The sequence below is a fragment of the Amia ocellicauda genome, chromosome 15 (assembly GCF_036373705.1).
Source record: "Amia ocellicauda isolate fAmiCal2 chromosome 15, fAmiCal2.hap1, whole genome shotgun sequence".
In the NCBI taxonomy this organism is placed as follows: Eukaryota; Metazoa; Chordata; class Actinopteri; order Amiiformes; family Amiidae; genus Amia; species Amia ocellicauda.
The window spans coordinates 30,519,430-30,547,318 of NC_089864.1; the positions used below are offsets into that span (position 1 = coordinate 30,519,430).

At 35.7% G+C, this 27,889-nt stretch overlaps 1 protein-coding gene across 2 annotated transcripts in view; it reads right to left on the reverse strand.

Annotated features, from left to right (window-relative positions):
- Positions 1-9,079: 9,079 nt before the first annotated feature.
- Positions 9,080-27,889, reverse strand: part of ntf3 (neurotrophin 3) — a 61,553-nt gene continuing 42,743 nt past the window's right edge. For both annotated transcript variants that reach the window (XM_066724665.1, XM_066724664.1), the window contains one exon: positions 9,080-14,705. In XM_066724665.1, coding sequence (XP_066580762.1) covers positions 13,926-14,684 — 759 coding nt within the window. In that variant the 5' untranslated portion in view covers positions 14,685-14,705 and the 3' untranslated portion in view covers positions 9,080-13,925. The remainder of the gene's footprint in view (positions 14,706-27,889) is intronic.

A 27,889-nucleotide genomic window follows, 5' to 3' on the forward strand; every position in this document is an offset into this window, starting at 1 on the left:
GTTCTTGGTGTCATAGGCAGCATTCCTCCTCCTCCAAACATGGCGAGTTGAGTTGATGCCAAAGAGCTTGATTTTGGTCTCATCTAACCACAACACTTTCACCTAGTTCTCCTCTGAATCATTCAGATGTTCATTGGCAAACTTCAGACGGGCCTGTACATGTGCTTTCTTGAGCATGGGGAGCTTGCGGGCGCTGCAGGATTTCAGTCCTTCACAGCATAGTGTTTTACCAATTGTTTTCTTGGTGACTATGGTCCCAGCTGCCTTGAGATCATTAACAAGATCCTCCCGTGTAGTTCTGGGCTGATTCCTCACTGTTCTCATGATCATTGAAACTCCACAAGGTGAGATCTTGCATGGAGTCCCAGACTGAGGGAGACTGACAGTTATTTTGTGTTTCTTCCATTTGCGAATAATCGCACCAACTGTTGTAACCTTCTCACCAAGCTGCTTGGCGATGGTCTTGCAGCCCATTCCAGCCTTGTGTAGGTCTACAATGTTGTCCCTGACATCCTTGGACAGCTCTTTGGTCTTGGCCATGGTGGAGAGTTTGGAATCTGATTGATTGATTGCTTCTGTGGACAGGTGTCTTTTATACAGGTAACGAGCTGAGATTAGGAGCACTCCCTTTAAGAGAGTGCTGCTAATCTCAGCTCGTTACCTGTATAAAAGACACCTGGGAGCCAGAAATCTTGCTGATTGATAGGGGCTCAAATACTTATTTCCCTCACTAACATGCAAATCAATGTATAACTTTTTTGAAATGCATTTTTCTGGATTATTTTGTTGTTATTCTGTCTCTCACTGTTAAAATACACCTACCATTAAAATTATAGACTGATCATTTCTTTGTCAGTGGGCAAACGTACAAAATCAGCAGGGGATCAAATACTTTTTTCCCTCACTGTAAGTGTCAATAGGTGGCAGTTACCTAAAAGGTACATAAACTGCTGTTGAGAATCAGCTGTGCTGTTTCTCGTTAACAACAAATTCAAGCAGTTGACTTAGGGACAATAAACAAGAGACAATGTTTAGGGCATCAACAACTTGCTAAATTTAGAAACATGTGGCCACTACAGTGTGAGGTGTGAAGAATGATTGCCTTCCTGGATGAACTCATCCAGAAAGATTTAATCTGTGAATGTTGTTGGCATGTTGAGGTCCATGATCTTGAGGCTCTGCTTGCTGATCTGCACTGTATTAGTGATATGGAATAATTGGTCAATCAGCCCATTAGAGAGGTGGTATGCACCTAGGAAGGGAGAGACCTTAGAGCAGGAAAGTGTAGAGAACAGCTGGGTTACAGTAGGTTGTAACTGCAGAAAAGGGCGTACACACACCCAAGGGCTAGTTTTCTCCGAAATAATACAAGGTTACCAGTGCCAGGCCAGGGAGATAGACAGAGATTAGAAAGTTCAGCATGTGGTTGAAATTCTGGTGTAGGTAAAAGGGCTTTAGATGTATGGGGCATTCGTCTTTCTTTTGGGATAGATGGGACATGTACAAACAGGACGGTCTACATCTAAACAGAAGGGGGGCTAACGCATTGAGAGAGCATACACCGATCAGCCATAACATTATGACCTAATGACCTAATATTGTGTAGTTCCCAAAACAGCCCTGACCCGTTGAGGCATGGACTCCACTAGACCTCTGAAGGTGTGCTGTGGTATCTAGCACCAAGACATTAGCAGCAGATCCTTTAAGTCCTGTAAGTTGCGAGGTGGGGCCTCCATTTATTGGACTTGTTTGTCCAGCACATCCCACAGATGCTCGATTGGATTGAGATCTGGGGAATTTGGAGGCCAAGTCAACACCTTGAACTCGTGATCCATCAGACCAGGCCACTTTCTTCCATTGCTCTGTGGTCCAGTTCTGATGCTCACGTGTCCATTGTAGGTGCTTTTGGCAGTGGACAGGGGTCAGCATAGGCACCCTGACTGGTCTGTGGCTACGCAGTCCCATACGCAACAAACTGCGATGCACTGTGTGTTCTGACACCTTTCTATCAGAACCAGCATTAACTTTTTCAGCAATTTGAGCTACAGTAGCTCGTCTGTTGGATTGGACCACACGGGCCAGCCTTCACTCCCCACATGTATCAATGAGCCTTGGCCGCCCATGACACTGTCACCGGTTCACCGCTTTCCCTTCATTGGACCACTTTTGATAGGTACTGACCACTGCAGACCGGGAAGAGCTGCAGTTTTGGAGATGCTCTGACGCAGTCGTCTAGCCATCACTATTTGGCCCTTGTCAAAGTCCTTACGCTTGCCCATTTTTCCTGCTTCTAACACATCAACTTTGAGGACAAAATGTTCACTTGCTGCCTAATATATCCCACTGACAGGTGCCATGATAATGCCACTCTGATGTAATCCCCAGCTTCAATTACAATTGCACAGCACAAAACAAGACATTGAAACATGCTGCTGAATTGTTATTTTCATTTTTATGTAATGCCAATGCTGACAGTGTTAGCATTACATTTTTCATTTATTTTACTAGTGCATCCAAAGTGTAGCCTTTTAAGTTATATATTTTTTCTCCAGCAACTGTTCAAAACATTTGAAAATAAGGTTTTGATTGCAACTTCCAATGTTACAAATTTAATTTGGAGCTTTCAGGGACGTTACAATGTTTCAGCTCTGAACATGCCTATGCTTTGGGGATGATAATGTTAGTGACTTATAAGAAATATGAAGTAACTTACATCAAAATGTGTTTTTTTGTCATTTTGATGTTACCGTAACACTCTGTGAAATTCTTAGTTTTTTCCAGGACCATTCATGTATTTAATTGAAAAATGCTTGTGAATATTTTGTGAAACAAAATAGAATTATAATAGTTTTAAAAGTCCTTACAATAACATAAGAACATTAGAAAGTTTACAAACGAGAGGAGGTCATTCGACCCATCGTCCTCGTTTGGTGTCCAAATAATTAAGTGATCCAAGGATCCAAATAGTCTGTTTTTGAAAGAATAACACAGTAGAAGACTAATAACTAGAACTGTCAGGCAGTTTTCCAACTTCCAAACCTAGCTCTAGTTAAGTAGAAAATATATTGTGACATTTTACAAGCCATTGTGCATGAAGGGAAATATATCTGGATACCTGGCTTACCCTCTTTGAGCTGGAAAACACTGGAAACAAGGTGACTGCCTGCGGGGCAAACCCTCCCACAGGCGCTGAGCATGCACACATGCAAGCTTGACAACCTGCAGGGTGGACTTAAACTTAAACTTTTTGCTCTGTGCACGAATAATAGGCAACATTTAATATGTGTGGATGTTGGGCGGAACATGTAATTTGTTACCGCACTGTACACCTGTATTGCAGCAATAAACAGTTATTTACACTGGACACACAGAGCTGAGAAGGTGCATGAATAAACCTACGGAGCAGCACCTATGCAAACAGGCTTTCTTTACACGTTGCCACAACCGCAAGAGGCTTTAAATAACTTTGAAGTTGTCTAATACTAGAGGACCTGCGAGAGCATTTTCAGGTTGTCTTATCACCGATATTTCCTTGATTTAATACAGCGAACATGGGACCACTCCCACTGTATTGTTGGGTGGGATTAAATACAACTTTAACAAGCCGCAAATAGCAAAGTACATCTGTACATCATGGGATTTACATAAAAAAAATTGAAGAAAGTAGCATCTAACTAAACATAAAAGTGTAACAGTACAGTTGTGTAGTTTCCTAGTAGCGGGTGTGTGAAAGTTGTGTTTTATTCTCTCGCGTTGTGCAAGGAAAGGAGCTGCGAGAAGGTATTTTTGTGGCGCAAATTGTGTTAGATTTAATACCACAAAAGTTTAGCAGCGCGAGATCTATGAAAACATAAGAACATGGAGTTTACAAATGAGAGGAGGCCATTTGACCCATTGTGCCCTTTTGGTGTCCATTAATAACTAAGTGATCCAAGGATTCTATCCCGTCTATTTTTAAATGTTCCCAAATTTTCAGCTACAACCACATTGCTGGGTAGTTTGTTCCAGATTGTGACTATTCTCTGTGTGAAGAAGTGTCTCCTGTTTTCCATCTTGAATGCCTTGAAGCCCAATTTCCATTTGTATTATTATTATTTATTTCTTAGCAGACGCCCATGTCCAGGGTGACTTACAAAATATAAGCACAATATAAAGTGCAATAATACAAAGCAATTCAAGGCATAATACATTTTACAAATTCACAATTTACACACATGTATACGAGATATACAGTAAACAATATAAGGTCTTACATCCTAGAATGAAAAAGCTGATAAGTGCAGACAAGATGTTAAGTCGATGTTAAGTCAAAGTTAAGAGCTAAGGGAAAGGGAGCGTAGGAGATATCAAAATAAACAATTCAAGTGCAAGTAATGCTAAGGCAGTAGTATGACAAAATAACAGGAGAATATTGACTAAATTACAAGTAGACTCTGAAAAGATGCGTCTCGAGCAGGGGTGGCACCAGAGAATTTATCTTGCGGGTGCTGGGGGTGCTAGATCATTGACAGGGGGAGCTGGGCCATTATACTAAACAATATGAGCAAAACAGGTCTTGGCCACTCCATTTTAATTTAATTTATTTATTTAAATATTAATAATAAATACTCCTACACCAAGATTTCAACCACATTAAACTTTCTAATCTCTGCCTGTCTCCCTGGCCATGCATGTGGTACCGGAAGTATTTAAGAGAAAACTACAATGGAGGTTCTGCTCTTTAGTTTCTTTCCTAAGTCTAAATTTGTTTTGCAGAAACTCTGCTCTACCTTTTCCTATGTCATTGCTATGTCAGCGCAAGAGGCACCACAGTGTTTGAAACTGAAGAGAAACTGAGGGGCGGAAGAGCAAGACGGTCCTGCGAGAATCAGCAATGGGTCAATAAAGCACATAAACACATCGTTTTTTTGTTCCATGCTGTAAATTGACAGCATTAATCTCCCTGCTGACACAAAACTACAAGCCTATACTTAGTAGCGGTTACAAATATGAGTAGAAAACATAACAACTCAATGTAAATATTATATTCAGCGTCCACTTCCCAGCTGACAGACAACATTGCCACAATGTTGTGACAACATGAATTATGGGTTATGTGTATTGGTGACATTAACATACATTAGTGTGAGGTCCTTATGTATAGGTGCGCGAGCCCATTAAGTATTTCTTCTGTCACAGTGGAGCACAAATATTTTTCGAGTTGTTTTAGTTCACTGAACATCACTTGTAATATGAGCATATTACAAGTGACATAACTCTCCGAATATATAAGTACAGTGTTAAGCCACCCGTTTCAACATAACCCAGCTGGCACAGTTAGTGGGAAGTCAGAATCTGACGTCAGATTTTGGTCATATGATGGTTGTATATGAAAGTTGGATTGACACTGGAATAATGTCGTTGTTACAACGTCAGTATCTGACGTCATTCCAACTTTCACCTACAACCAGTATATGACCAAAATCTGACGTCAGATTCTGACTTCTGTAAAACATTATTATATCAATCATACCAATATTACAAGTCTGACTTTAAGTTCCTAAATTAAACAATGCTATTAGTACACCACTTGCAGTATATAATTGAAATAACACCAGGCTTTTGTAGAAAGAAGCTGAATTCAAGTCATACTTTATTTTATACAATTTTGCATTAACAGTAAAATTAACAATAAAAACTAAATAAAAACATGTCATTTAGCTAGGCCAGTGGTTATCAATGCCTAATCCAAGCCTTCCAATAATTTTCAAGTTAAGCATAATGTTATAAGAAACTTGAATTGGAACATTTCATAAGATATAGGCCTATACAATTTTAAAAGTCATACTCCAATGAAAGTGTTAAAATCGACTTCAAAACGACATTTCCCCATCATGCTTTAACTTGAATGTAGTTTTGGAGTGGATTTAAAATCCTGCTTGGGAGTTAAGTGTGCAACTATGGCAAGCCAAATTATCATTTAGAGATATCTCTAAATGCATTTAAATATATCTTCAAATATTTAAAGATATCTCTAAACCATTTAAAGATATCTGCAAATATTTCAAGATATCTCTAAATAATTTAAAGATATCTGCAAATCAATTAGAGATATCTGCAAATCATTTAAATATATCTCATTTAAAAGTACATTTAGATATATCTCTAAATGATTTGCAGATATCTCTAAATCATTTAAAGATATCTGCAAATCATTTAGAGATATCTGCAAATCATTTAGAGATATCTCTAAATGTACTTTTAAATGATATCTTTCAATGATTTGCAGATATATATAATTGATTTGCAGATATCTTTAAATGATTTAGAGCTATCTTTAAATATTTGAAGATATCTTTAAATGCATTTAGAGATATGTCTAAATGATAATTTGGCTTGCCATAGTGCAACCGTCTCCTAGTTGGTCCCGTTTATAAAAGGGATAAAAAAATGCATTGAAAAAAACAAATCCTTTATTATTATTAAGATTATTTTCTTAAACGGACAATTGAATTATATTCTTCATCTTTGGAGAAAAAAGTGTTCACCGGACAATGTGAAACTGGATATTTTCAACACAACAACAAATCCAATATTCTACAGTTGTATCTCGGTCAAGATTACAAATAATTAGCCTATACAAGCCGTGAGTATTGTTATTGTGATGAGCCAAAAGATCTTTAACTTTGGAGCATTGTGACCAATAGCAGGATGCTGTTGTTATTTTGAAAAGATGGGGTAAAAGTAATGCTCAGAAGGTATATGGGGACTTTTGGGACTGGCTTGAGTGTAGAGGCTGCGGATCCCTGCTGTATTATTGAACTGAACTCCACGCGATGCGATGTTTGCGAAACCTGGGGGAGGCCCACCAGATAAACCAGTAACCCTCACTCACACAACTCGTACTAATTCAAGTTCACACAGTATGTAACACAGACAGGCAGTACAATCTAAAATCACCGACTTTTAATATTCAACATTATTAAATGTCACCCGTGTGAACTCTACATTGCTTCTATATTTACTATTTATATGTTGCCTGTCTTATTAGTTATTGTTTGCGATACCCCCCCCCCCCAAACCACACACATGTTAATAACAAACGATACAAGCTAAATGTCAAGAATAAAATTCCTGTCACTAATTTTAATATTACAGTGTTTTATTTTGCATTTTTGTACGTAATTTATCACGTTTACTGACCTTTTTTACTTCTTTGCCTTCTGTAGTCATGGCTACTCGCTTGAAACCGCCGAGTTCTGATTGTCTAAATTGGCAGTTTATTATTGGAAAATTAGCCAATCAAAAACATTAAAAGTTAGCCGTTTTGGGTTAAAGTAATAGCAATTGTTAAATAATTATGACACAGGGTGTAAAACTGGGAAATAATATGTCAGAATAGGCTTACAGCTGTACTAAAGACTAACACAGACACCTCCATGATTGTGTATTGGTTATTTCTTCTAAAGTACCGACTAAAATATAATCAATAAATTACGTCTAAAACAGACGTTGTAGGTTGGTTATATTTTGGTTGCCAGACGTCGTGACTCAAATACAACCACTTAAAAACGTCTAAAACAGCCTCGGCGTCAGCAATAAGACGTTGTGAGTTGGTTATATTTTGGTTGCCCGACGTCGCGACTCAAATACAACCCAAAAACGCTATAATTACGTTGTGTGCCCAGTGGGCTGTATTATTTTGATTGAATAGCTTACTCGTGTAAATTGACAAGAAAATAGCGGTAAGACTCAATTATTATTATTATTATTATTAGTAGTAGTAGTAGTAGTAGTAGTAGTTTTACAAACCTGCTAATTAGAAGCTTTGTAAAAGCGTTATTGATCATCTTGATCTTTGATCTACTCTGATTCAACTCCAGGAAATAATATATTGTTTACTGTATTTCTCGTAAACACTTGTATAAATTGGAATTTGTAAAATGTATTAAGCCTTGAACTGTACTGCATTATTGCACTATGTATTGCTCTTATATTTTGTAAGTCACCCTGGACAAAGGCGTCTGCTAAGATATAAATAAATAAATAAAATATTGTAACGAATATATAACGATAGACTGTATAACTACTGGAGTTAGTCTGAAATGGATTCAGTAAGATATTATTATTATTATTATTATTATTATTATTATTATTATTATTATTATTATTATTATTATGTTTTATGGCTCTATAACACGAATGCAGTCTGGGTTTGAAATGCTCCTGTATGATGGGCGGCTCTCCGCTCCAACACCAGGCAAAGTTAGTAGATCGTCGGTCCACGTCTTGTGCCGCCCTCTGTGAATGATTGACACTATAGGAAGTAATGCAATAATGAAAAGATTGTGCCAAAATTAAAAAAGGAAATAAATATATATATATATATATATATATATATATATATATATATATATATATATATATATATATATATATACAGCAGAGTCCTTGACCTCCTTCCGGCGTTTTCTCAAGACACCACTTTTCAGACAGTACTTGTAATATTTTAATCCCCGTTAGATAGCACTTCATAGCATTTTATCATGCTTCTTGCATTACTGATTGATTTCCTCCTTGCTCCCTTTCCTGTAACCCTTGACTGTACCTTACATCTTGAAGGCACTTAGCTTTACTTTCCAGGATGTATGTCCGCACTTACTGTACTTAACTGTATAAATTGGAAGTTGTAAACTGTATTATATCTTGAATTGCTTTGTTTTAATGTAAATTTTTAATGTTTGATGCCCCGTACTTAAGTGTATTCTTGCACTTTGTATTGCACTTATGTTGTAAGTCGCCCTGGATAAGGGCGTCTACCAAGAAATAAAAATAATATATATAATTTATTTCGTATTTTATTTATTTCCTATTATTTTATTTATTTATTTATATTTAAATTTCGGCACGGATTACCCTCCATAATAACACAACAAAATGTGAAAAAGTCCAAAGGAGGGTGAATACAGAAACCCTGAAACCCTTTTTGTGCACTTTTTTTTTATCAATAATGGCAACTTTAACAACCCACATGGCCTGCACAGAACTCAAGTTAAATGCAGAATAATTTGATTATGAGGATGAAGACCCTTACACAGCCCAGATTTAAACAGCCTTTTTATTTAACACTGGTTTTGTTGTTTTTGTCTGTTCTGCATTTTAACCCCAACATTGTATTCTATAACAGTGAAAAAGAGAGTACTGTAATTATATGGCTTTTGTAGACATGCCATACAATGGTACCAATAACAATTCATAAAAAAGCTATGGGCAAAACAGACAAGAAATACTCCACCATCAGCAACACAAACCACCATTTTTATAAAAAATAAATAAATACATAAATAAACATTTCATAACAGAATTTATACATTTGCATATATAATGTTGAACAATGATTAAATACATTTTTAAACAATAGAATTTCTTGTGTAGAGGTAAATCTCTACAGACAACAGAAAGATACATTTTAGTTATTTGCTTGATCCCCTTTCTGTTTTGTTGACATTTTTGACTTTTTTTTTCTTCCAATACTTGATGCTTATCAAACCCAATCATTATCAAAAAGTTTCCTAATGAAAATCTCCAATTTCAATACTTATTGATGTCCTTTTCATGTTTTGTTGACCAATTTGCTTTTCTGTGCTGTATGTGCCAGAACATGGTTTTGGGATAGTGGTTCATTCATCTTTACATATCATTAACCCCAGTACATATTAGATTCATATGGCTAATGTCTTAAACCATGACTGAAAACATATGCTGATGACCATACCAACAGTATTTCTAGACATAAGACTTTCTATGTATATTTCTGCTGTCACTAACTTCCTATGAATCTGTAATTAATGCTGTCAGTTTCTTAAATTAATTCACAAATGAAACCACATATTTATTAACTTTCCATTACAATTACACTCCTTAAATGGCAAACATAATGCACATTAGAGTTATTAATTAGTCAGTGTACAATTGTGTAATCTTTCCAGTGAATATAGACCAATATAGAATATTGATCAAATCTTGTTATTTTTCAATATAAAAACAATTCACCTAATGACATTTGCACTTGCTAAGTATATTTAGTAAAAGAATGATATGATAAGAAACTGACCAGGGTTTCCCATATAGTTGGTGGCGGAGCATGAGCACTTTTGTTTTTAAAGTATTATTTTGCAGTTTTATTTGTTTGGCCAAGCGGCAATGGTTTTTGGCGATATGACTTTAAAACAGGTAGTGACAACAGAGATAAACATTCGAAGTATACAGTCCTATTTCTACATACCATACACCCATTAACTTAATAAAGTACACATATGATACTTGATGGTGGCTTTTTAATTTGACAAGATTTGCCCTGCTTGCAAACCTGCCAATCATCATGTTTTGAATCTGTGAGAGCTCAAATTTGTATTTGACTAAGACTGAGTTTTAACCATCAACAAAAAGAACTCTATTGGTTTCAGTTCACAATATGTGACAATTTTGTTTCTTGTCTAGTAATTTTATTTTAAACAAGTACAAAAAAAAAAACATTATATACAGAACTTCAGCTCAGTTCAGTGAAAGAAAATATGAGGTCACGCATTGAAGCATTCAATATTTCAATTGTTTTCAGTAGTAATGCTTTTACAGGTACATTTTCTACATTGTATAATGTATTTATGTTTCTGATTTTGTGTAGATGGTGACAGTTAATTTGTATTTAGAACTGACAGCAGAAACACATAACAGCTTAACTTGACCTTTGCTCCCATACATAAGATATTTATCCATCTTAGAAAATGGTTGAAACTGTACATGACAATGTCTAACCATTACACTATGTACAGAAAAAAGAGCTCATTAAACAAAGTTAATTTTGCTGATCCATAATACATGATTTTTATTTATGATTATTGACACACACATTGAGCCAAACTCTATATGTATTTGTTTTTTGATTATTGTTTACTAAAACACAAACAAAGCCAGTGGATTTTTTGGGTTTTTGTGTATCTTGTTTTATGCTTAAACTGACACAGTTTACAGACCTTTTTTTAATCTCAAGCACTGGTAAAATGCTTACTTCAAAAGATCAGACCGGCATGTTGTAAGTCCTCTTAATCAGGAGATTATGTGTTCAAATCCCAGCTCTGCATGTGTGTATAGATTCTTAAAGCAGCTTTTCCACAATAAGACTACTACTCTGCAGTTGTGTATATAAAGCCAATGCATATTGCTCTTGCTTTTTAGTTTGTTTCTGGTAATGTCCTGCTTTTGCAATTTACTGGAAGTGCTAAAATGGATGGTAAGGCTTTTGTGTTCATCTCTGAAAGAATATCCCTTCAAGTGCATACTTGTTATATGTGATAGACTTTAGAATGGGAGGGAGAAAATAGGTTTGTTGTATAGTAACGCCAGGGCAAACTTTGAAAAAAGCTTTAATCAAATTTAATCTAAACTCTTTTTATAAGACAACTGCTTTGATGCTGTGTACTGGGTTTTATGGGATCCTGGTTACAAATAATATAAATATCAAATTATATTTCTTAGAATTTCAAAAGTGCATGGTTTATATAGAACATTATATTATATTGAAAAAAAACATGTATTTATTGTAATTTGGAATACTACTACTTTTAACATTGTTGTTCTGAGGGACAACAATTTCTCCACACTATGGGTAATTATTTAACTACTGGTATTTTAAAAGAACATATTTCTTTCACCTAGAAATGAAACCCAATAAATATCTTTAAATCGCAAAACAATAGTTATACAAAAATGCACTTGTTTAATGTGAACTATATATTTGCATTTTATAATATTTAGTTTTCTAATATGACCTTTAGCAATTGTGACTACAATCATCTAATATCTGCATTTTTGTACTCGTATAACTTTAAAATACTTTGGCTCCGTTTCACACAATTGCTCAATGCACATGTTTAATGCTGTGAATATGAATATGATGACCAAATTCAGTGTTCATAGCGTATTCTTTGCTAACAATATAAAATAACAATAGCCAAACAGATTCTTAATGTAGCTGGGTTTAGGTGTTTAGTGTACAATTATTTTTGTGTTGTTTGATTGGTATTAAAACCTAATATTAAGTTAATTATGTCCAAATATATAAAATATGTTGACTACTTTCAAACGTATATTAAACAAAACAAAAAAATAATAAAAACATTTAATGGGTGTGTTGCATAGCTTATTACAAAATGCTACTTGTTTGTATTAAGTATATATCTAGGCAACCTGTAAAGTAAATTAATCTTCTCTAATAATATGCCTAATTAAAGCAATGATCTTTGCAAGCTCTGTTTCCACTGTTATTCAGAATAAAACATTTGAACATGTATTTAGCATCTGAATTTTGTCACATTTTATTGCATTCAAGAATTCATATTCCGTTACATTTCTCCCCTCATATTGCTTTCCCTATTACATTTGTTCTGAAGTGAGACTGCTTTAAACGTATACAAATAAAGGATATCTTTTGAGCAACCAAAGTCATTGATCTGTTTCATTTAGAGTATGGTTCATAATAACCCAGTATTTAAGGTACTTAAATTCAGTACTTCTTAATAGGTTTCTAGATTCAAACCTGGTCATCAGGTTGTTCTAATTCACTTGTGAATGGAATGTCTTTATGCATAATAAATGTTTGTACAAAAAACGTTAACATGTTATTAAACTGTTGCTTGCATATTATATAACACATTAACTTTTTCAGTTTACATTATCTAAAATACATGTCTAAAATATGATTTCAAGAAACCTGAATAATTCTTGAAGACCCTGTATTTGTACATTTGTATTAAAAGCATTCTTCAAGACCCTTTCAGACCTGAATTGTACAACTTCTGATACAATTGTACAACTTCAAGCTCAAGGCAAATTCAAGAGCAGGTGTATGTAAATTGGGGTACAGTATTCACATTTCTTCAAAAGTTTGTGCCTAGAATGCAGATAGATGTGTCAGGTGTTATAGGAAAATATGTGTTGAGACATATGTGTAATTTATGTACCTGCATAATATATTTTTATTAAAAAAATGATAAGGTTATAGATGTATTATAATGGTACAATTATAAATTACTTTTGATCTACACAGAGATTTTGTCTTGGATGCAAAAATTTGGATCTGAACAAAACCTTCATTGTCTGCAATTCTGTATTGCTTTTGAAAGCTAAAAATATGATCAGCATATGATTTCACATGGTGCTAGGAAATTATATAACCAACTTCTTCCAGTAAGACTGGCACTTTAGAGCAATATCAAAAAAAATTACATTAGCTCTTGTTCAGATGTAGACAATTCAGCAGATTTATAGCTTTTTAGATTATCAGCAGTTTAAGACTTATAAAAAAAAAGGTCTACATCTGTGCATTAAGCAAACAATTAGACAAATTATGTCAATAAAAATGAAAACCAGAAGAAACTTCAACTCTTTACACCTAAGTTATTATAACCCTGTTTCTTTGTGTTTCCTTTGTTTATTTGTTTTCTAATGTATGAGTCAAATATATGATTAATTTGCCTGGCCATAAACCATGAATCTTGTTAACCACATTAACTTGATTTTGAAAACTCAAATAGTTAATACATAACTTGCTTTTTCAATAGGTAAAATACAGTGTAATATGTATGTAGTAACTGGTTGAGTGATGTTATTACAGAATTAACAAAATTCACACTATTGTGAAATACTGATTTTTCTGACCCACTGGTCTTGGTATATGTTAAAACTGATCTCTGTTAAATGCTTAAGCAAGGCACATTGTCTTTCCAAAGATGTTTCTTTTGGTGGCTTTGCGTGTTTCTTTTTTGTTGTCTTTTTTTCCTTTTAAGACTTAATAAATAATACAAATATATAAACATGTATATGCTACATGCAATTCATATAACTTAAAATTAATAATTTATATTTACATCCCAAAGAAAGTGTCATGGTTACGTTTTCCTCATTTTCCGTGAGAGAGCACAAACACATGAGGTGTCAATTCGTATCCATCGCCAACCAACAGATGTTTTCTCTGACGTCAATGCTCGCACATATGTCTGTGAGGTTTTGCACTGGGAGTTCCAGTGTTTGTCATCAATGCCCCTGCAGCCCCTTTTGAAAGGCTTGGCATTCTGACACTTGGTTTCATAAAAGTACTGCTTAACGTCTCTTCCACCTGTTTTGATAACTCCCAGAACAGTCACCTGCTGACCTCTGATATCCACAGCAATGGATTTATCTGTAACCCATGTGCTTACACTATCACACACAGAATACTCTCCCCTGTAGCTCTTGTGCTCTGCATTCCGCTTCTTTCTCGTTTTGTTGCCTACATCTGAATTCCCCACATAATCATCCATTAAGTACAATGGAGGTGGTTGCAAAGGGGGTCGATCGCTAAGAAGCACCCTAGGTGAATTGTATCGCTTATGTTGTCTTAACAACTCTGTGTCTATGTTAAACACTGGTTGATAGATGGATGGTTTCTTTTCCAAGAATTCTGTATCCTCTTGGATGTCCTCCACTAGTTTGGTGTCTTGTAATTTGTAGTGAATATCTCCTTTCTCTTTGCTTTTCATGATGTCAACCTGAAGAAGTTTAATTATCAGTGAATTCACTGGGTCTTGTGATGATTTCCTCTTGTCCATTGATGTAGCTTGGATACCACAAAGGTATGCAAGAAAAATTACATAAAGAAGGATGGACATCACTAGATTCACCTGTAAGATCTGTAGAACAAAAAAGGAAAGGTTATTGAAGCCAAAAAAAAAAAAGTTAATCTGGTTGATTGTAAACGGCAGTAATAAATTCAGTAAAATGTAAAATGTGTTTATCATGTCAGCAAAGGTATTAAGTGTCTTGTGTAGAAACATGTCTAGGGTTTTGATTGTATAACTTTCAGACTTCAAGACCATCTTTGTGCTGCAAAAACATTCAGTAGTAAGCACATCTGTTTTTTCATTAATTCCATTTTAAGTACATGTTTTAGCTATTGTATTATACTATTATATATGTATATTAATGTTATTTATTTGTAGTGTCCATTTTCAATTTATTCATCTTTGTTTCATATTTGATTGTACAGTGCTTTGAGTTTTTAGAAAAGCACTTTATAAATGTAATATTATTATTATTATTAATAATAATAATAATAATAATAATACATCATACCAATACAATGAGGATATGCAGGACCTTTAATGATTGCTAGTTTTTGTTTCATAACATTTCACAGAACATCTTTTAACCATATGTATATTCCTCTTCATGATTTACAACTATGGCATATAAAAATGAAAGTGGAGGCCTTGAATATCAGCTCTACTTATACTAGGTCGCTTTGCTGTTTATCTGGAGTTCAACACCATAAATGAAAATATTAGACACATAATCTATTAATTCTAAAACTGTCACCTCTACTTGTTATTACTTCCTTTCCAATTTATTATAATCTAGAACATGCTTACTGCTCTTTTTTAAATTGCTGGGGTTAAAATTAAATTGGCTTCAAAGCAACACATGTTCCTGCTATATAATTTCACTACTAAAGACTGCTTCAGGGCAACCATTACAGAACATTTTCCTGCTAAACTGAACTGCATGAAATTGAATATGAAAATGTCACTGGTGGTAAGCAAGGCTTGCATTCTAAAGAAATAGTATAGAGAGAGACAAGAGAGAAAAGTGGCAGGTGGGTGTGAGGGTGGCCTAATAAATTAAAATGGCAGATTAACTTCTGATTCTTACTTGATATGAGAAGAAAAAGCTATTTAATTTATTATATGTCACTCACCTGCATTTCATTTAGATTTTAATACATCTCTGTGTTTCTTTTGCTCCTTATATTCTCTCAGCCACACTTCTCATAATACTCTTAGATTTGTACTATACACTGGTTTCCTATTGCTGCCCCTATTAAATAAGGGAACTTAGTATTTTAACGAAGCATGTCTAACACCCTATATTATCTTTCACCTTCTCCATTCCTCTTTTACAGGTCAATTAATTTAGCTTTTTCTCCTGAGATGTTGCATTCTTTATCATCAGGTGGCAAAGCTATATAGTATGTAAAGAGGTCCTTAGGTCTAAGAAAAACAGCCTGTTCAGAAATAGAGGCCAGTTTTCAATATTGACAAATTATGACATCAAAGCCAACACTAAATACTCAAAAAGTTAAGACAGTCTACAGAATGAACAAATATCAATTTGCCTTGTAGAGATGTATGTTGTAGCAACAAAACATTGGAATCCAGTTCCAAAAGTTAACAAAATATTTACAGAATTTGTTCAGAACACTACAGCCTTCTGAAGGGAGCTGACAAAATAGTTGTACATTCTTCACTCATTTTCAGGAGCAGTGCATTCAAATTACAGAAATTGCTAGTGTAGCAGGTGAGACCAATCTGCTAAGTGCTCTGCATTAGCACATAATTGCAGCACTCCATAAAGATGCAGCAACAAGGCTTTGTTTTGCAGAAAGACAGACAAGAGTCTGTCTACACGCAAGCAACTCCCTGAGCACAATCCACTTTATGTCAGGGTAAGCTGGTCACATCACATGTTTTTACCCAGAGCAAATGTCTTGTTTTAAATCTTTGTGCTTTTAATCGTTAACAAATATTTTGGTATTGTACAGTGAGCCTCGGGTTTTAATTGACCTCCAGGATTCACTGTATATCATGACCCGAGGTAAATATTTGTATTTGTTTTACAATGATTAGTATAGTACACTCTCTGTGACAGAATGCCAGAATGTATGTGTTAACAGTATCTTAGAGGAGTATGTGCAATCAGATTGCTTTTATTCTTCTTTTAGATATTTTAATTTCCCGCAATGGGTTTTAATATCGATATATTTGTATAGTTTCTTTCAGTGTATTTTTCTTATTTTAGCCCACACACATAGTGTTCTACATATTCATTCTGTATCTCTACCATGGCCTAGAGGCAGCTTGGTGGGATGTGTAAATCATACAACCTTATTTTGGCAAATATATAAGATACATTTATATACCTTCCTAATTCGTAAATTTAGGCTTGTGGTAAAGAAGTTGTCTATGACAGGAGACAGCTTTGCAGCTCTGGTTTTACAATACAGGCCTGCACTCATGTAAGCACGGCAGATAACACTTCCATGCTGTCCTTCACAAGTCACAGCAGGAATCAGCCAGATGGCTGCCATGCACAGAGACTCCACAGAGACTTTACAAAATTCCAATTGAAGTCAGCACTGTGAAATTTTGGAGTGTATTTGTTACGCTTTTTACAATCATTTAAAGCAGAAAGAATAAAATAACCACAAAAATCCTTTCCACGTCAGGCTCTATTGCTCATAGTGTTCTTCTCTGTCTTTGTTTTTAAAACAAAACACAAAATAAACCCACAACAGGAGATAGAGCTTTTCCAGATCTGCATGGACACACGGTCCCGGGGACACAAATGGAAATTGGGCTTCAAGGCATTCAAGACGGAAAACAGGAGACACTTTCTTCAAACAGAGAGTTGTCACAATCTGGAACAAACTACCCAGCGATGTGGTTGAAGCTGAAGATTTGGGAACATTTAAAAATAGACTGGATAGGATCCTTGGATTCACACTGAAATACCAGAAAATTGCCGGCAACGTTTGTCTGCTTTTTTCCCGTTGCCCCCCATTCACACTGGGTTTGAATCCAGGAAAATTGCCGGCAAGGATTAATTCACACAGAAAACAGAGATTGCCGACAAGAGCGCTGTGGCCCTGGGGACAAGACGCCACAGAAGCCCGTGGATCCGGAGAGCAGACCCAGACCGGCACTCTGGACGTGCGATCATTTCCCCGTTTAAAGGGGAAGTGTAGTAATGTAGGCAGAAGCAGTAAAATACTCTGAGATGGATATTTAGGAGACATCACACTACTGTGTAATTGTATATTTTTATATAGGCAAAACAATCAACATTCGGCAGCACAACGTTGATTATAATATTCACAAATATAGTAGCCTATTGTTGTGCTCTGTATAACTGCATACAGTGTGTTTAAATGGATGCGTCACTATTCAGACTGTTGTCACGCGATTATGAAAATGAATCGCTTTGTTGCTCAGATCTCAGAACACACCCATGTATTATTTGGTTGTATCAGAAGTAGTCAAATGTGTTAGACTACATGTAGTATTGCGTTTTTATTATTATTTATTTTTTGGCAGATGCCCTTATCCAGGGCGATAAGAGCAATACAAAGTGCAAAACTACAGTACAGCTCAAAGCATAATGCAATTTACAAAATCAAATTTACACACGTGTATAGGAAATATACAGTAAACAATATAATGTAGTCATATGTATGTTATTGTATGCGTTATGCTGCCATTTCTTATATGCACTAATCACGTAAAATGTAAATATCCTGTGTTTAATTAATACAAAGTAACTGAGCTCACTTTATTATTGCAATATGATCTGAGTCCTGAGAAAACACGGAAGTGAATCACGAAAACGAGCCTGAGTTACGAACTGAGCGCGTTTGTACACAAGGCAACTGAACAGCAGCGCAGTGACTGATACATTGTTTCAAAGCAAACGAACTGAACCAATTTCGTTTGAAACGAATGCAGTTTGAGGGGGTAACACGTTTGCCTGTTTAGAGATAATATATTTTGTATGATTTATTGGTACATAACTTCTGACGTGTGACAATAGTTAGCATTACAATACGATAACCTGTTGGTTCATCAATAACACTCGGAATTGCTGCGACTATACTATTTTCAAGCTCTGCCATTTATAACAACAGAGTCTTGTTCAAAGGTGGATTAACCTTGTCGTGCTGTGGTCGCAAAAATGCGCCCCTATTCTGATTGGTTACGGCAGTTAGCTAACGCACTGCATCGACATTCAAGGACTTGACGCTGAATTTACCGGCAATCACATTCTGGCTACATTCACACAGACACGTTGCCAGCAAATTGACTTTGACCCTTGCCGGAAAATTGCCAGCAATTGTTTCAGTGTCAATGTGGTTTCAGTTATTAATGGACACTAAACGAGCATGATGGGTCAAATGTCCTCCTCTCATTTGTTAACTTTCTTATGTTCTTATGTTCTAATGGTCAGGTTTAAAAAAAGCTCTGGAACACATCTGAGGACGGACGCATCCAGCACAGCACGGCAAGGCAACTGCGAAGTCACACCTGCGAAGTGTATGATTTCGTCTTCCCATTTTCTATGTGTCTTCTTTTTTAATCTCTTGGGTTCCATTCAATAACTTCCTTAATCCATATTCTTTATCCATATTTATCCATGTTCTTCTTGCAATGTGTCCAGCCCATTGTTATTTTAAAATGTATACTCTTTTAATTATGTCACATATATCAGTTTGTTCTTGAATCTCTTCTTGTTATTTCAAGCATACATATTTCCATGCTCTTTAGTGTTGTCCACAGTTTCTGTATCATTTTTGCATTAAGTGACCAGATTTGAGCACTGTTAGTATGCATTAATCAAATACTTTTCTCTTGAGGCAAGAAGGTAGATTTCTGTTCAGCAGCATTCAATTTCATCCCAAAGCACCCATTTTTACTCTTCTTTTTATTTCTTCCATAATATCTGTCTGCGCTGATTCAGTGTTCAAGGTAGAAATAGCTTTTGACTTCTTTGAGTATCCGTTACATTTTATTATATGTAGCAAAGCTGTTAAGCATTAATTTTGTTTTACTCTGGAACATTTTAAGTCCAGTTTTCTTGCTTGCATCTGAGAGTTCTTGAAATTGAAGCTGCAGGTCTTCAGGTGTTTTTGCAAATATGACAAAGTCATCGGCATATCGTAATTTATACAAATAATCTCTGTTTAACTGCTCTTTAAGCAACTCTTTCTTCCCAGTCCGAAGTATTTGGATTATGATACAGCAGATTCTAACAGCATATATATTTTCCCTCTCTTACAACACATTCACTGCATTCAGAATAAAGCTCACAGTAATGTTTTTATCTGTAAATCAGAAGATCTCACAAATCTCCCAGAAACATTAATTACAATCAATAAACTATATATACAGCTCTGGAAAAAATTAAGAGACCACTCCAAGTTCAGAAATCTATGTTAAGTGGTCTCTTCCCCCAATAAAAGTTTAGGGCATGTCTTAAATATGGCCTTTGACATAACAGACCACCAAATCTTGATACACCAATTAGAAAACCTTGTTGCCCTATTTCACTATGTTCTGTCCTGGTTTAAATCATGTCTGACAAACAGACTCCAATATGTACAAATTAATGAAAACTGAGGTTAAGTACCACAGGGATCAGTCCTCAGACCTATACTTTTTTATTATATATGCTCCCTTTAGGTGATATTATTTGGTGACAATGTTAACTTTTACAGCTTTACAGGCGACAATGTCAGTAAATCTGAGCAATATATCATATCCATTCCAACAATAAAATCCTGTGTGTGCAAGATTTAAAACTTTCCTTATGCTTAACTCTGATAAGACAGAATTACTAATTTTAGGAGATATAAATGTAAATGTTCATCATGCACTGACAGAACTGAGTAATGATAACTTTAATTTCATCCCTAAGGAGATGGCATGAAACCTATGGCAAGCCAAATTATCATTTAGAGATATCTTCAAATATTTAAAGATATCTCTAAATAATTTAAAAATATCTATACATGATTTAGAGATATCTGCAAAAGATTTAGAGATATCTAAATAAGGTGCTTTTTAAAGATATCTCTATAAATGATTTGACATCCTGTTCATTTAGAGATATCTGCAAATCATTTCAAGATATCTTCAAATGACTTCCTGTACTTTGGCTGAGATTATGTGTTACATAGAAAAGTTAACAGGAATTGATAATCTTGGGCTACATACAGGAAGTCAGTTGAAGATATCTCTAAATGATTTGCAGATACCTCTAAATGAACAGGAAGTTATTTGAAGATATCTCTAAATGATTTGCAGATATCTCTAAATCATTTAAAGATATCTGCAAATCAGTTAGAGATATCTGCAAATCATTTCAAGATATCTCATTTAAAAGTACATTTAGATATATCTCTAAATGATTTGAAGATATCTTTAAATGATTTGCAGATATCTTTAAATGATTTAGAGATATCTTTAAATATTTGCGGATATCTTTAAATGATTTAGAGATATCTCTAAATGATAATTTGGCTTGCCATAGAAACAGGGATCAGTCCTCAGACCTATACTTTTTTATTATATATGCTCCCTTTAGGTGAAATTATTGTGTGAAAATGTTAACTTTTACAGCTGGTGGTGGAGAATGACCTGCTAGAGGACTGTTACTGCATGTATAGGAAAGGGAAATGGGAGTGCTAGCGGAATTTGTCAGGATTATCTTGTCAGACATCTGTTATAGGAATGTTACCATGCAGTTTTTGCAGTCTCTGGCAAGGACGTTGAGATCTGGCTCGCAAGGTTCAGCGAGCTCTCAACAAGAATATTGAGGGTGCTGGACAAGGACGCAATGCCGGATCCGGTTGAGACGTAGTATTGAGAACCCGGAGAACGTCTGCCACCTCCCCAGTACGATACAGATAGGGGATGCCAGGGGCCTGGCCAACTATGACAGAATGCCAAAACTCTGCAGGCGGTGTCAAGCCCGAAACCACGTTGTTGCTCAGTGCACAGTGGTGGTCTGTAGCAAGTGTAATGGAGGGCACCTGACACAAGCCTGCAGAGGAAAGAAACACTGCAACCTCTGCGGATGGGAAGGCCACACTTGTAAGAACTGCCCCCTTCCTATGCAAATAGAGTCGGGTCTCCCTTCTCACAACTGAGTAATCCGAGTCCCAGAGCCTGATCGGGAACAGGAGGGCGACCCGGTGGGGAAGGAGGAGGGAGGAGGAGAAGAAGACTAGGTATATGCCTTGGCTCCAGAACCTCCCCCTACCCCAAAAGAACCACTAGGGAAAAGGGAGAACATCTAGAAGGGATTGGTTGGGTGAAAATAGAAAAGTGGTGGACAGAGAGGAGAAAATTGCAAAGAAACAGACCATTGTCTCCTCTAAGGAGGAAACCCAAGACAGCCAAGCACCCAGTCCGATCTGCCCCCCCCCCCTCGCTGGAGCCAGGGCAGAAGCCACACTCCCTACAGCGAAAGCAGGGGTTGCAGAGTCCGGAAAATCAGGCCCCACCATGGTGGCCCGGCCCCCTTAAAATAGACCCGCCTTGCCAGCCCCTGCGAGAGGGGAGAGCAGAGCCTCGGGAGCCAGGTCAAAGGACAACGTAGCTGAGACCGTCTCGCAGATGAGAGCCAGCCCCCCTCCGGCTGCAACGGGACGGTGGTGAGAGAGAGTCCCGGAGCCATTGCAGCTGGAGGGTGAACTAGATCAGGTGCTGGCTCGAATTGAGAGGGAAGCTAAGGCTAGAAACATCAATGCTGCTGCACAGGAGTCTGCCAAGGGGAGAACTGCCCAACCGCCAGCACAACAGAAAGGTGCCTCCTCTTGCCACCTGAGTTGCAAGGCCTGGCCTAGACACACTGGTCAGTAGTACAGAAATTTGAATGAAGATTCCCATGTGCACCTGGACTGTCTCTCTGTCTCTCTCTCTCTATGCAGGTTTGTGAGGACGCCGAGACGCTGGCGCCTGGAGAACATCCGCACACTGTGATGAAGCCAGCAAGGTGGACCACAGCCTGCAGAGAGGGGAGTCAGTGCATCAGTGACAGGAACCAGTCTGGAGAGAACCAGAAGCACTAGGAAGCATAGGTAGAACATCTCCACCTGTGAGAACTTCCTCTGCAGAAATTATTTGCTGAAGTATTAGTTTTTTTATAGAACAAAAATAGATTTTATTATATAATTGTCCCCGTTTTTAAATGCACCTGACTCTTTGATTTGATTGTTTGATGAGTTTGTTATTTTGATGATTTGTCTGATGCATTGACCATCTTTAAAAACAAAAAGGAAATGCATTATTGTTTTGTTTTTGTTTTGTTGGTGGCGTTTTGGTTTTGCTTTGTTTAATGCATTTACTGTTAATTACAATGCATCCGATTGTTTTGAACTGATTCTTTTGGATGTTAATTGACACTTGATTTAGTTATATATTGTTTATATTAATGCACTGATTCACTTGTTTTTGTTCTTGTTGAGATAATGATTTATTTAATGATTTAATCACAAGTATTAAAATTGGGATGTTTTTATTCGATTTGAAAATGTAAATAACTAAATAAACAGTTTTTAAATCACGGCTGAAGACTCTGTTTTTCTAGCCAGTATAAATGATAGTGCCACCGGTGTACAAGGAACATGCTAGTGTAACCCAGGTTATTTAAAAAAAAAATTTAGATAGTCCCTTATTAAGAATCCCTTAACACTTTTCGAGGGGAGTTTCGAGGGAATTTATTGGTGGCCCTTGAGGGTGCAGTGTCGTTTTTCTTTGATCAGCCATTTTAGTTTTTTCTCTACTTGAGTGGTGAATACATGACTGTCGTTAATTGACTGAGAAGAAATTATTATTATTAACAGATTAATTGTAACTAGCTACTAAAGTTTCCACAGTTAATTATCTGTGGAAAAGTGGTATTTTAATTTTGCTAAAATAATAATTTTTTCCCCTTTGTTTTTCTACCAAAAATAAGTTATACACTTAAGAATCTCGGTAGGTTTTGCTCTCCACCGTTATCTGGTTATTGTTCAATGTAGATTATTTGATGTACTGTGAGTGAATTCATATGTTAAAACCAGTCAAGATATTTTTATATACCTTATGAAACTTGAGTTTTTTGATTGAATTGAGAGTGAAGTAAGAAAACAAACGGCGCCTTACTAGCTAGTAATCTAAGGATAGAGATCGCCAATCAGTTTTAAAATTGTAATGAAATAAACATTCTGAATTGTTTATTATAAAGATATTTACCTAACTTAATTTTCTACATTACATTTTTTTTCAAAAATTGCGTCAGATCCTTACAAAGATGGCTTTTTCGTCACAACACGTGTTTTCTTCCGGGCAGCCCCCATTGGCTCAATGGGAAGAGGTGGCACCGGTGGGGGCGTTGCTGTATGTCACGCCCCTTACGCAAGCACAGCTGGTCACATTCGTTTTTGGCATATATGTAAGCTGCTCCACCAATGGGATCGGTGGGATTCTGCAGATCTGCGCCACAATAATGTACCGCTTTGTTTACAAGGTTTCGAGTTACATTTCAGTAACACACATTATATATTAATAATATATATTATATAAAGCAATACGCAAACATGTATCAGCAAATTAATCAGCTTTGTATTTTAGTTTTAAATCATTTTATCGTGTGGAATACGTTGTTTTGGCTTAATCTGAATTAATTTTCATTGTTTCTTATCAGATCAATTATTATTGTATTGAACACACATGTGTTTTGAATAAAAACACAGTATATTAAACTCTCTACATGTACAGTACTCTGAATTGAAACTAGTTTTGACACTTTTGACCCGGTAGCAGTGCTGTGTGGGGGATGGGCTCAGCCGTGTGGTGCAGCATCTCTGCATTGGAATCCCTGTGTAAACAGACTGACTTGGTAAAATAATTGACCAGCGTGCCTCTTATTTTCACGTTCAGAACTGCCAAGTCCCAACCGATTTGCCAAAAACAACTACAGTACAGACAGGCACTGTAGGAGTAAGTGTAAGTGTCATGTAAGTGTCAGATATGCGCTGATTGATTTACCTTTTTAAACATGAGGTAAAGGGAATAAATTTAAGTTTATTTATTTATATTGTGCCCTTTCTATAGCACATTCAGACCCATATTGGTGAAACCCTCTACTTTAAATTGATATGCAGTTTATCTGTGAAATCATACTTCTTAAGAACATAAGAACATTTTCCCTTAAAGGAGGGGTGCGACCGAAATTGTGGCTACTGCAGACACGTTTCAAATGTTATATTAAATCTTTTCAGTAGTAATTTTATTGACACAGACATTGAGTATATTGATGTATCTGTCATGTATGATTGATTTCATAGCAAGTTATGATAATCGGAGAAAGTAATATACATGTTTTGTTCTCCCATTGAGGAAGAAAAGTGCACAAACACATGTGGGCACTCTACTAAGGAGCTAGTGTGCGCACATACAGTAAAATGTTATCTTGTTTAAAAGCTGTTCTAGCACTTTGCATTATAAGCTTGGTGTTATTAATTCATAAAGGTGGATACTGATATTTGAAAGTGGTGTATATAATATACAGAGCAGTTAAAGCCATTGATTTGGTTCTCTCTACTCCATGCCTAATGGTTTATTTTGTTGTATGGTTATGATTCTGTGAAGTGCTCTGTGGCTACCCTGTGAAGGGCGCTATACAAATACATATTATTTGATTCATATACACACATTCCCTTAGCACTTGTTTCAAAATCCTGCCCCTAACATTTATTCACAGCTGGTTACTCAAAGCTATCGCTAATTCAATTCTTTCATTTTTATATATAAAAATAAAACACACAAAAAAACTTAATCCCTTGGTTGACCTCAAAAGTATAATTCAGTCCCTGAAAAGATCTGGAATGCACCCTTGCCAACTTTCTGATATTGAATTATTTTTCCCAAGGGCCACTGTGAGAAAATATTTGAAGACGGAAGGGAAAAAGCTGTCCCTGCCTCTTCCAAATAGCAAGTACGGCAGTATACTGTATGCAGTCTTTTCTGCTAAATATGTCATGCTGTTACAAACTCAATTGTCATTTCTCCCTTCCCATATTTTCCCAACTCAGAATAAGCTTTATTTTTTTTTCCTCATCTGATATCATCTAATATATTAATATATTGTGATTTATAAGGCATTACAAAAAAATTGGCACAGTTTCTAGTTGTATTTTTATTGTCCCATTTAATTTAGTAAAATGTACTGTAAACTACTTCTTTTCTCGGCATAAAAGCACAGAAAATAAATATAGTAAGAGTAACTCAGAGTGCACTCTGGACCCCCTCTCCACTCCACAACCTGATTTTACTGATTTCCAAGACATCCAAAAACAGTTATCCCTGGATGAACATTCCCCAAACCAATACATTTTAATAGGGCTGTGTGATATGACGATAAATATCGTATAATGATAGAAAAATGTCTATCGTTTCATATTCATAATGAAACGATATCGTTTATATCGTAGTGTGGCAAATCCCACTCTTTACGGCAATATTTTTCGTCATTAGGATGCTTTGCGTTCTTCCCGGTTTTTCCACACATGTCGGATGCGGCAAGAAATGTGCATCAGAAACACAAACAGACATGGAGGAGAGTGAACTGACACAGACTAACAAAAATAGACAAAAGAAACTTTAATGCGCAAGTGCACACGTTCCGCCCCGCTCACGTTGCCGGGCTTAACTCGATCTGCAAGCACCCCTGATTGCTCCCCCCACCCCTGCTAAATTAGACAGATATAATTTGTATAAAAATTAAAGAATAATAGTTTCATTAGATGTTGAAGTGGTGCAACAGCTTATTATTATTATTATTATTATTATTATTATAACTGTTTTGCATTAACACGTGCTGTACTGGTAAGTAGAATCGAGACATGACAGTCAGAGAAGAAATGTCGATGTGTAGCAGATGTTAAATGCGCCACACACCACTGTGGTAAATCTGCCTGAATCTATACCATTTTAAAGCGCATGTCTTGCGGGATTACTATTACTTGTGTTGTTGTTATGTGACAGTAAATCATGTGTATATGTATGTATGTATGTATGTATGTATGTGTGTCTATATATATATATATATATATATATATATATATATATATATATATATATATATATCCCATAACATAACACACTTAATAGTAATCACACACCACTTGCGCTATAATATGTTGCATTCTGCAGCCTGCATGTAGTATTTGTTCATTTTGCATATTTAATGATTAATGAAATACTTGTAGTTTGAATGTCTTTGGTGTTATTTTGTAGCTTGATTGGATAAAACCAAGAAATATCGAGATATATATTGTGTATCGCCCGAACTTCTAAAAATATCGAGATATTACTTTTAAGTCATATCGCCCAGCCCTACATTTTAAGATTAATAAAATAATGGTTGTAGTGCAGCACCACATGATTGTCGTAATGTTCAGATAAAACAAATATTAATACACAGAGACTTTTTAATATTGTGGTTGAAATCAGTTTCTTGTGAAATAAATAAATAATAATAAATAATGTCTGATGTTAAATGTTTCTGTCCATCAAAATTCATGCTGTGCAGCTTGGAAAATCATATACCTTTTTGTGTGTTTTGTAAACAAGGGTAAAATGTTATATTACAGATTTAGTTTCACCAAAATAAAGTAAAATAGTTTAGCTTCTGATGCAGGATTACTCCATCTTTCAATGCAAACTGGCACACTCTTAGATATGCAAGTGTTTAATATGGACATTTTAAGGAGTACAGGTATGTGACACCTATGAAATGAAAGTAGACAATCATATTCTGCATAGTTGATAATATAATGATTAGAAAAACTATATTACAGTACTACCAAGTTTTTTCACAAAAACAAAAATGTGAAATTGTGAACTTTATCTTTTTCCTCCATTAAACTTTATGGGATATCTTGATATGACATTTTTATGTTGAAATAACACTCAGATTGACATTTGTAGAAGTTGTTGGGTGAAAATAGAATAGAAATGAAGGAATAATGTGCATTTGAAAGAACGTAGCCTATTTAGAAAAGTTTTGAGAAAACTGCTACCAAAATTGAAAGAAAAGTGTTTCAGGTTTCTATGGAAACAAGCATAACCCCTCCCACTTTGGGTAATGCTTTATTTATCAGATAACCAGATTTTATCAAAATAAAACCAAAAATTTTAAATTAAACACGAAAGTTTTACAGTTGTTATATTATAAACATCTGGCCTGGTTGACTGGTTGAGTATTTCATAGTGTCAGA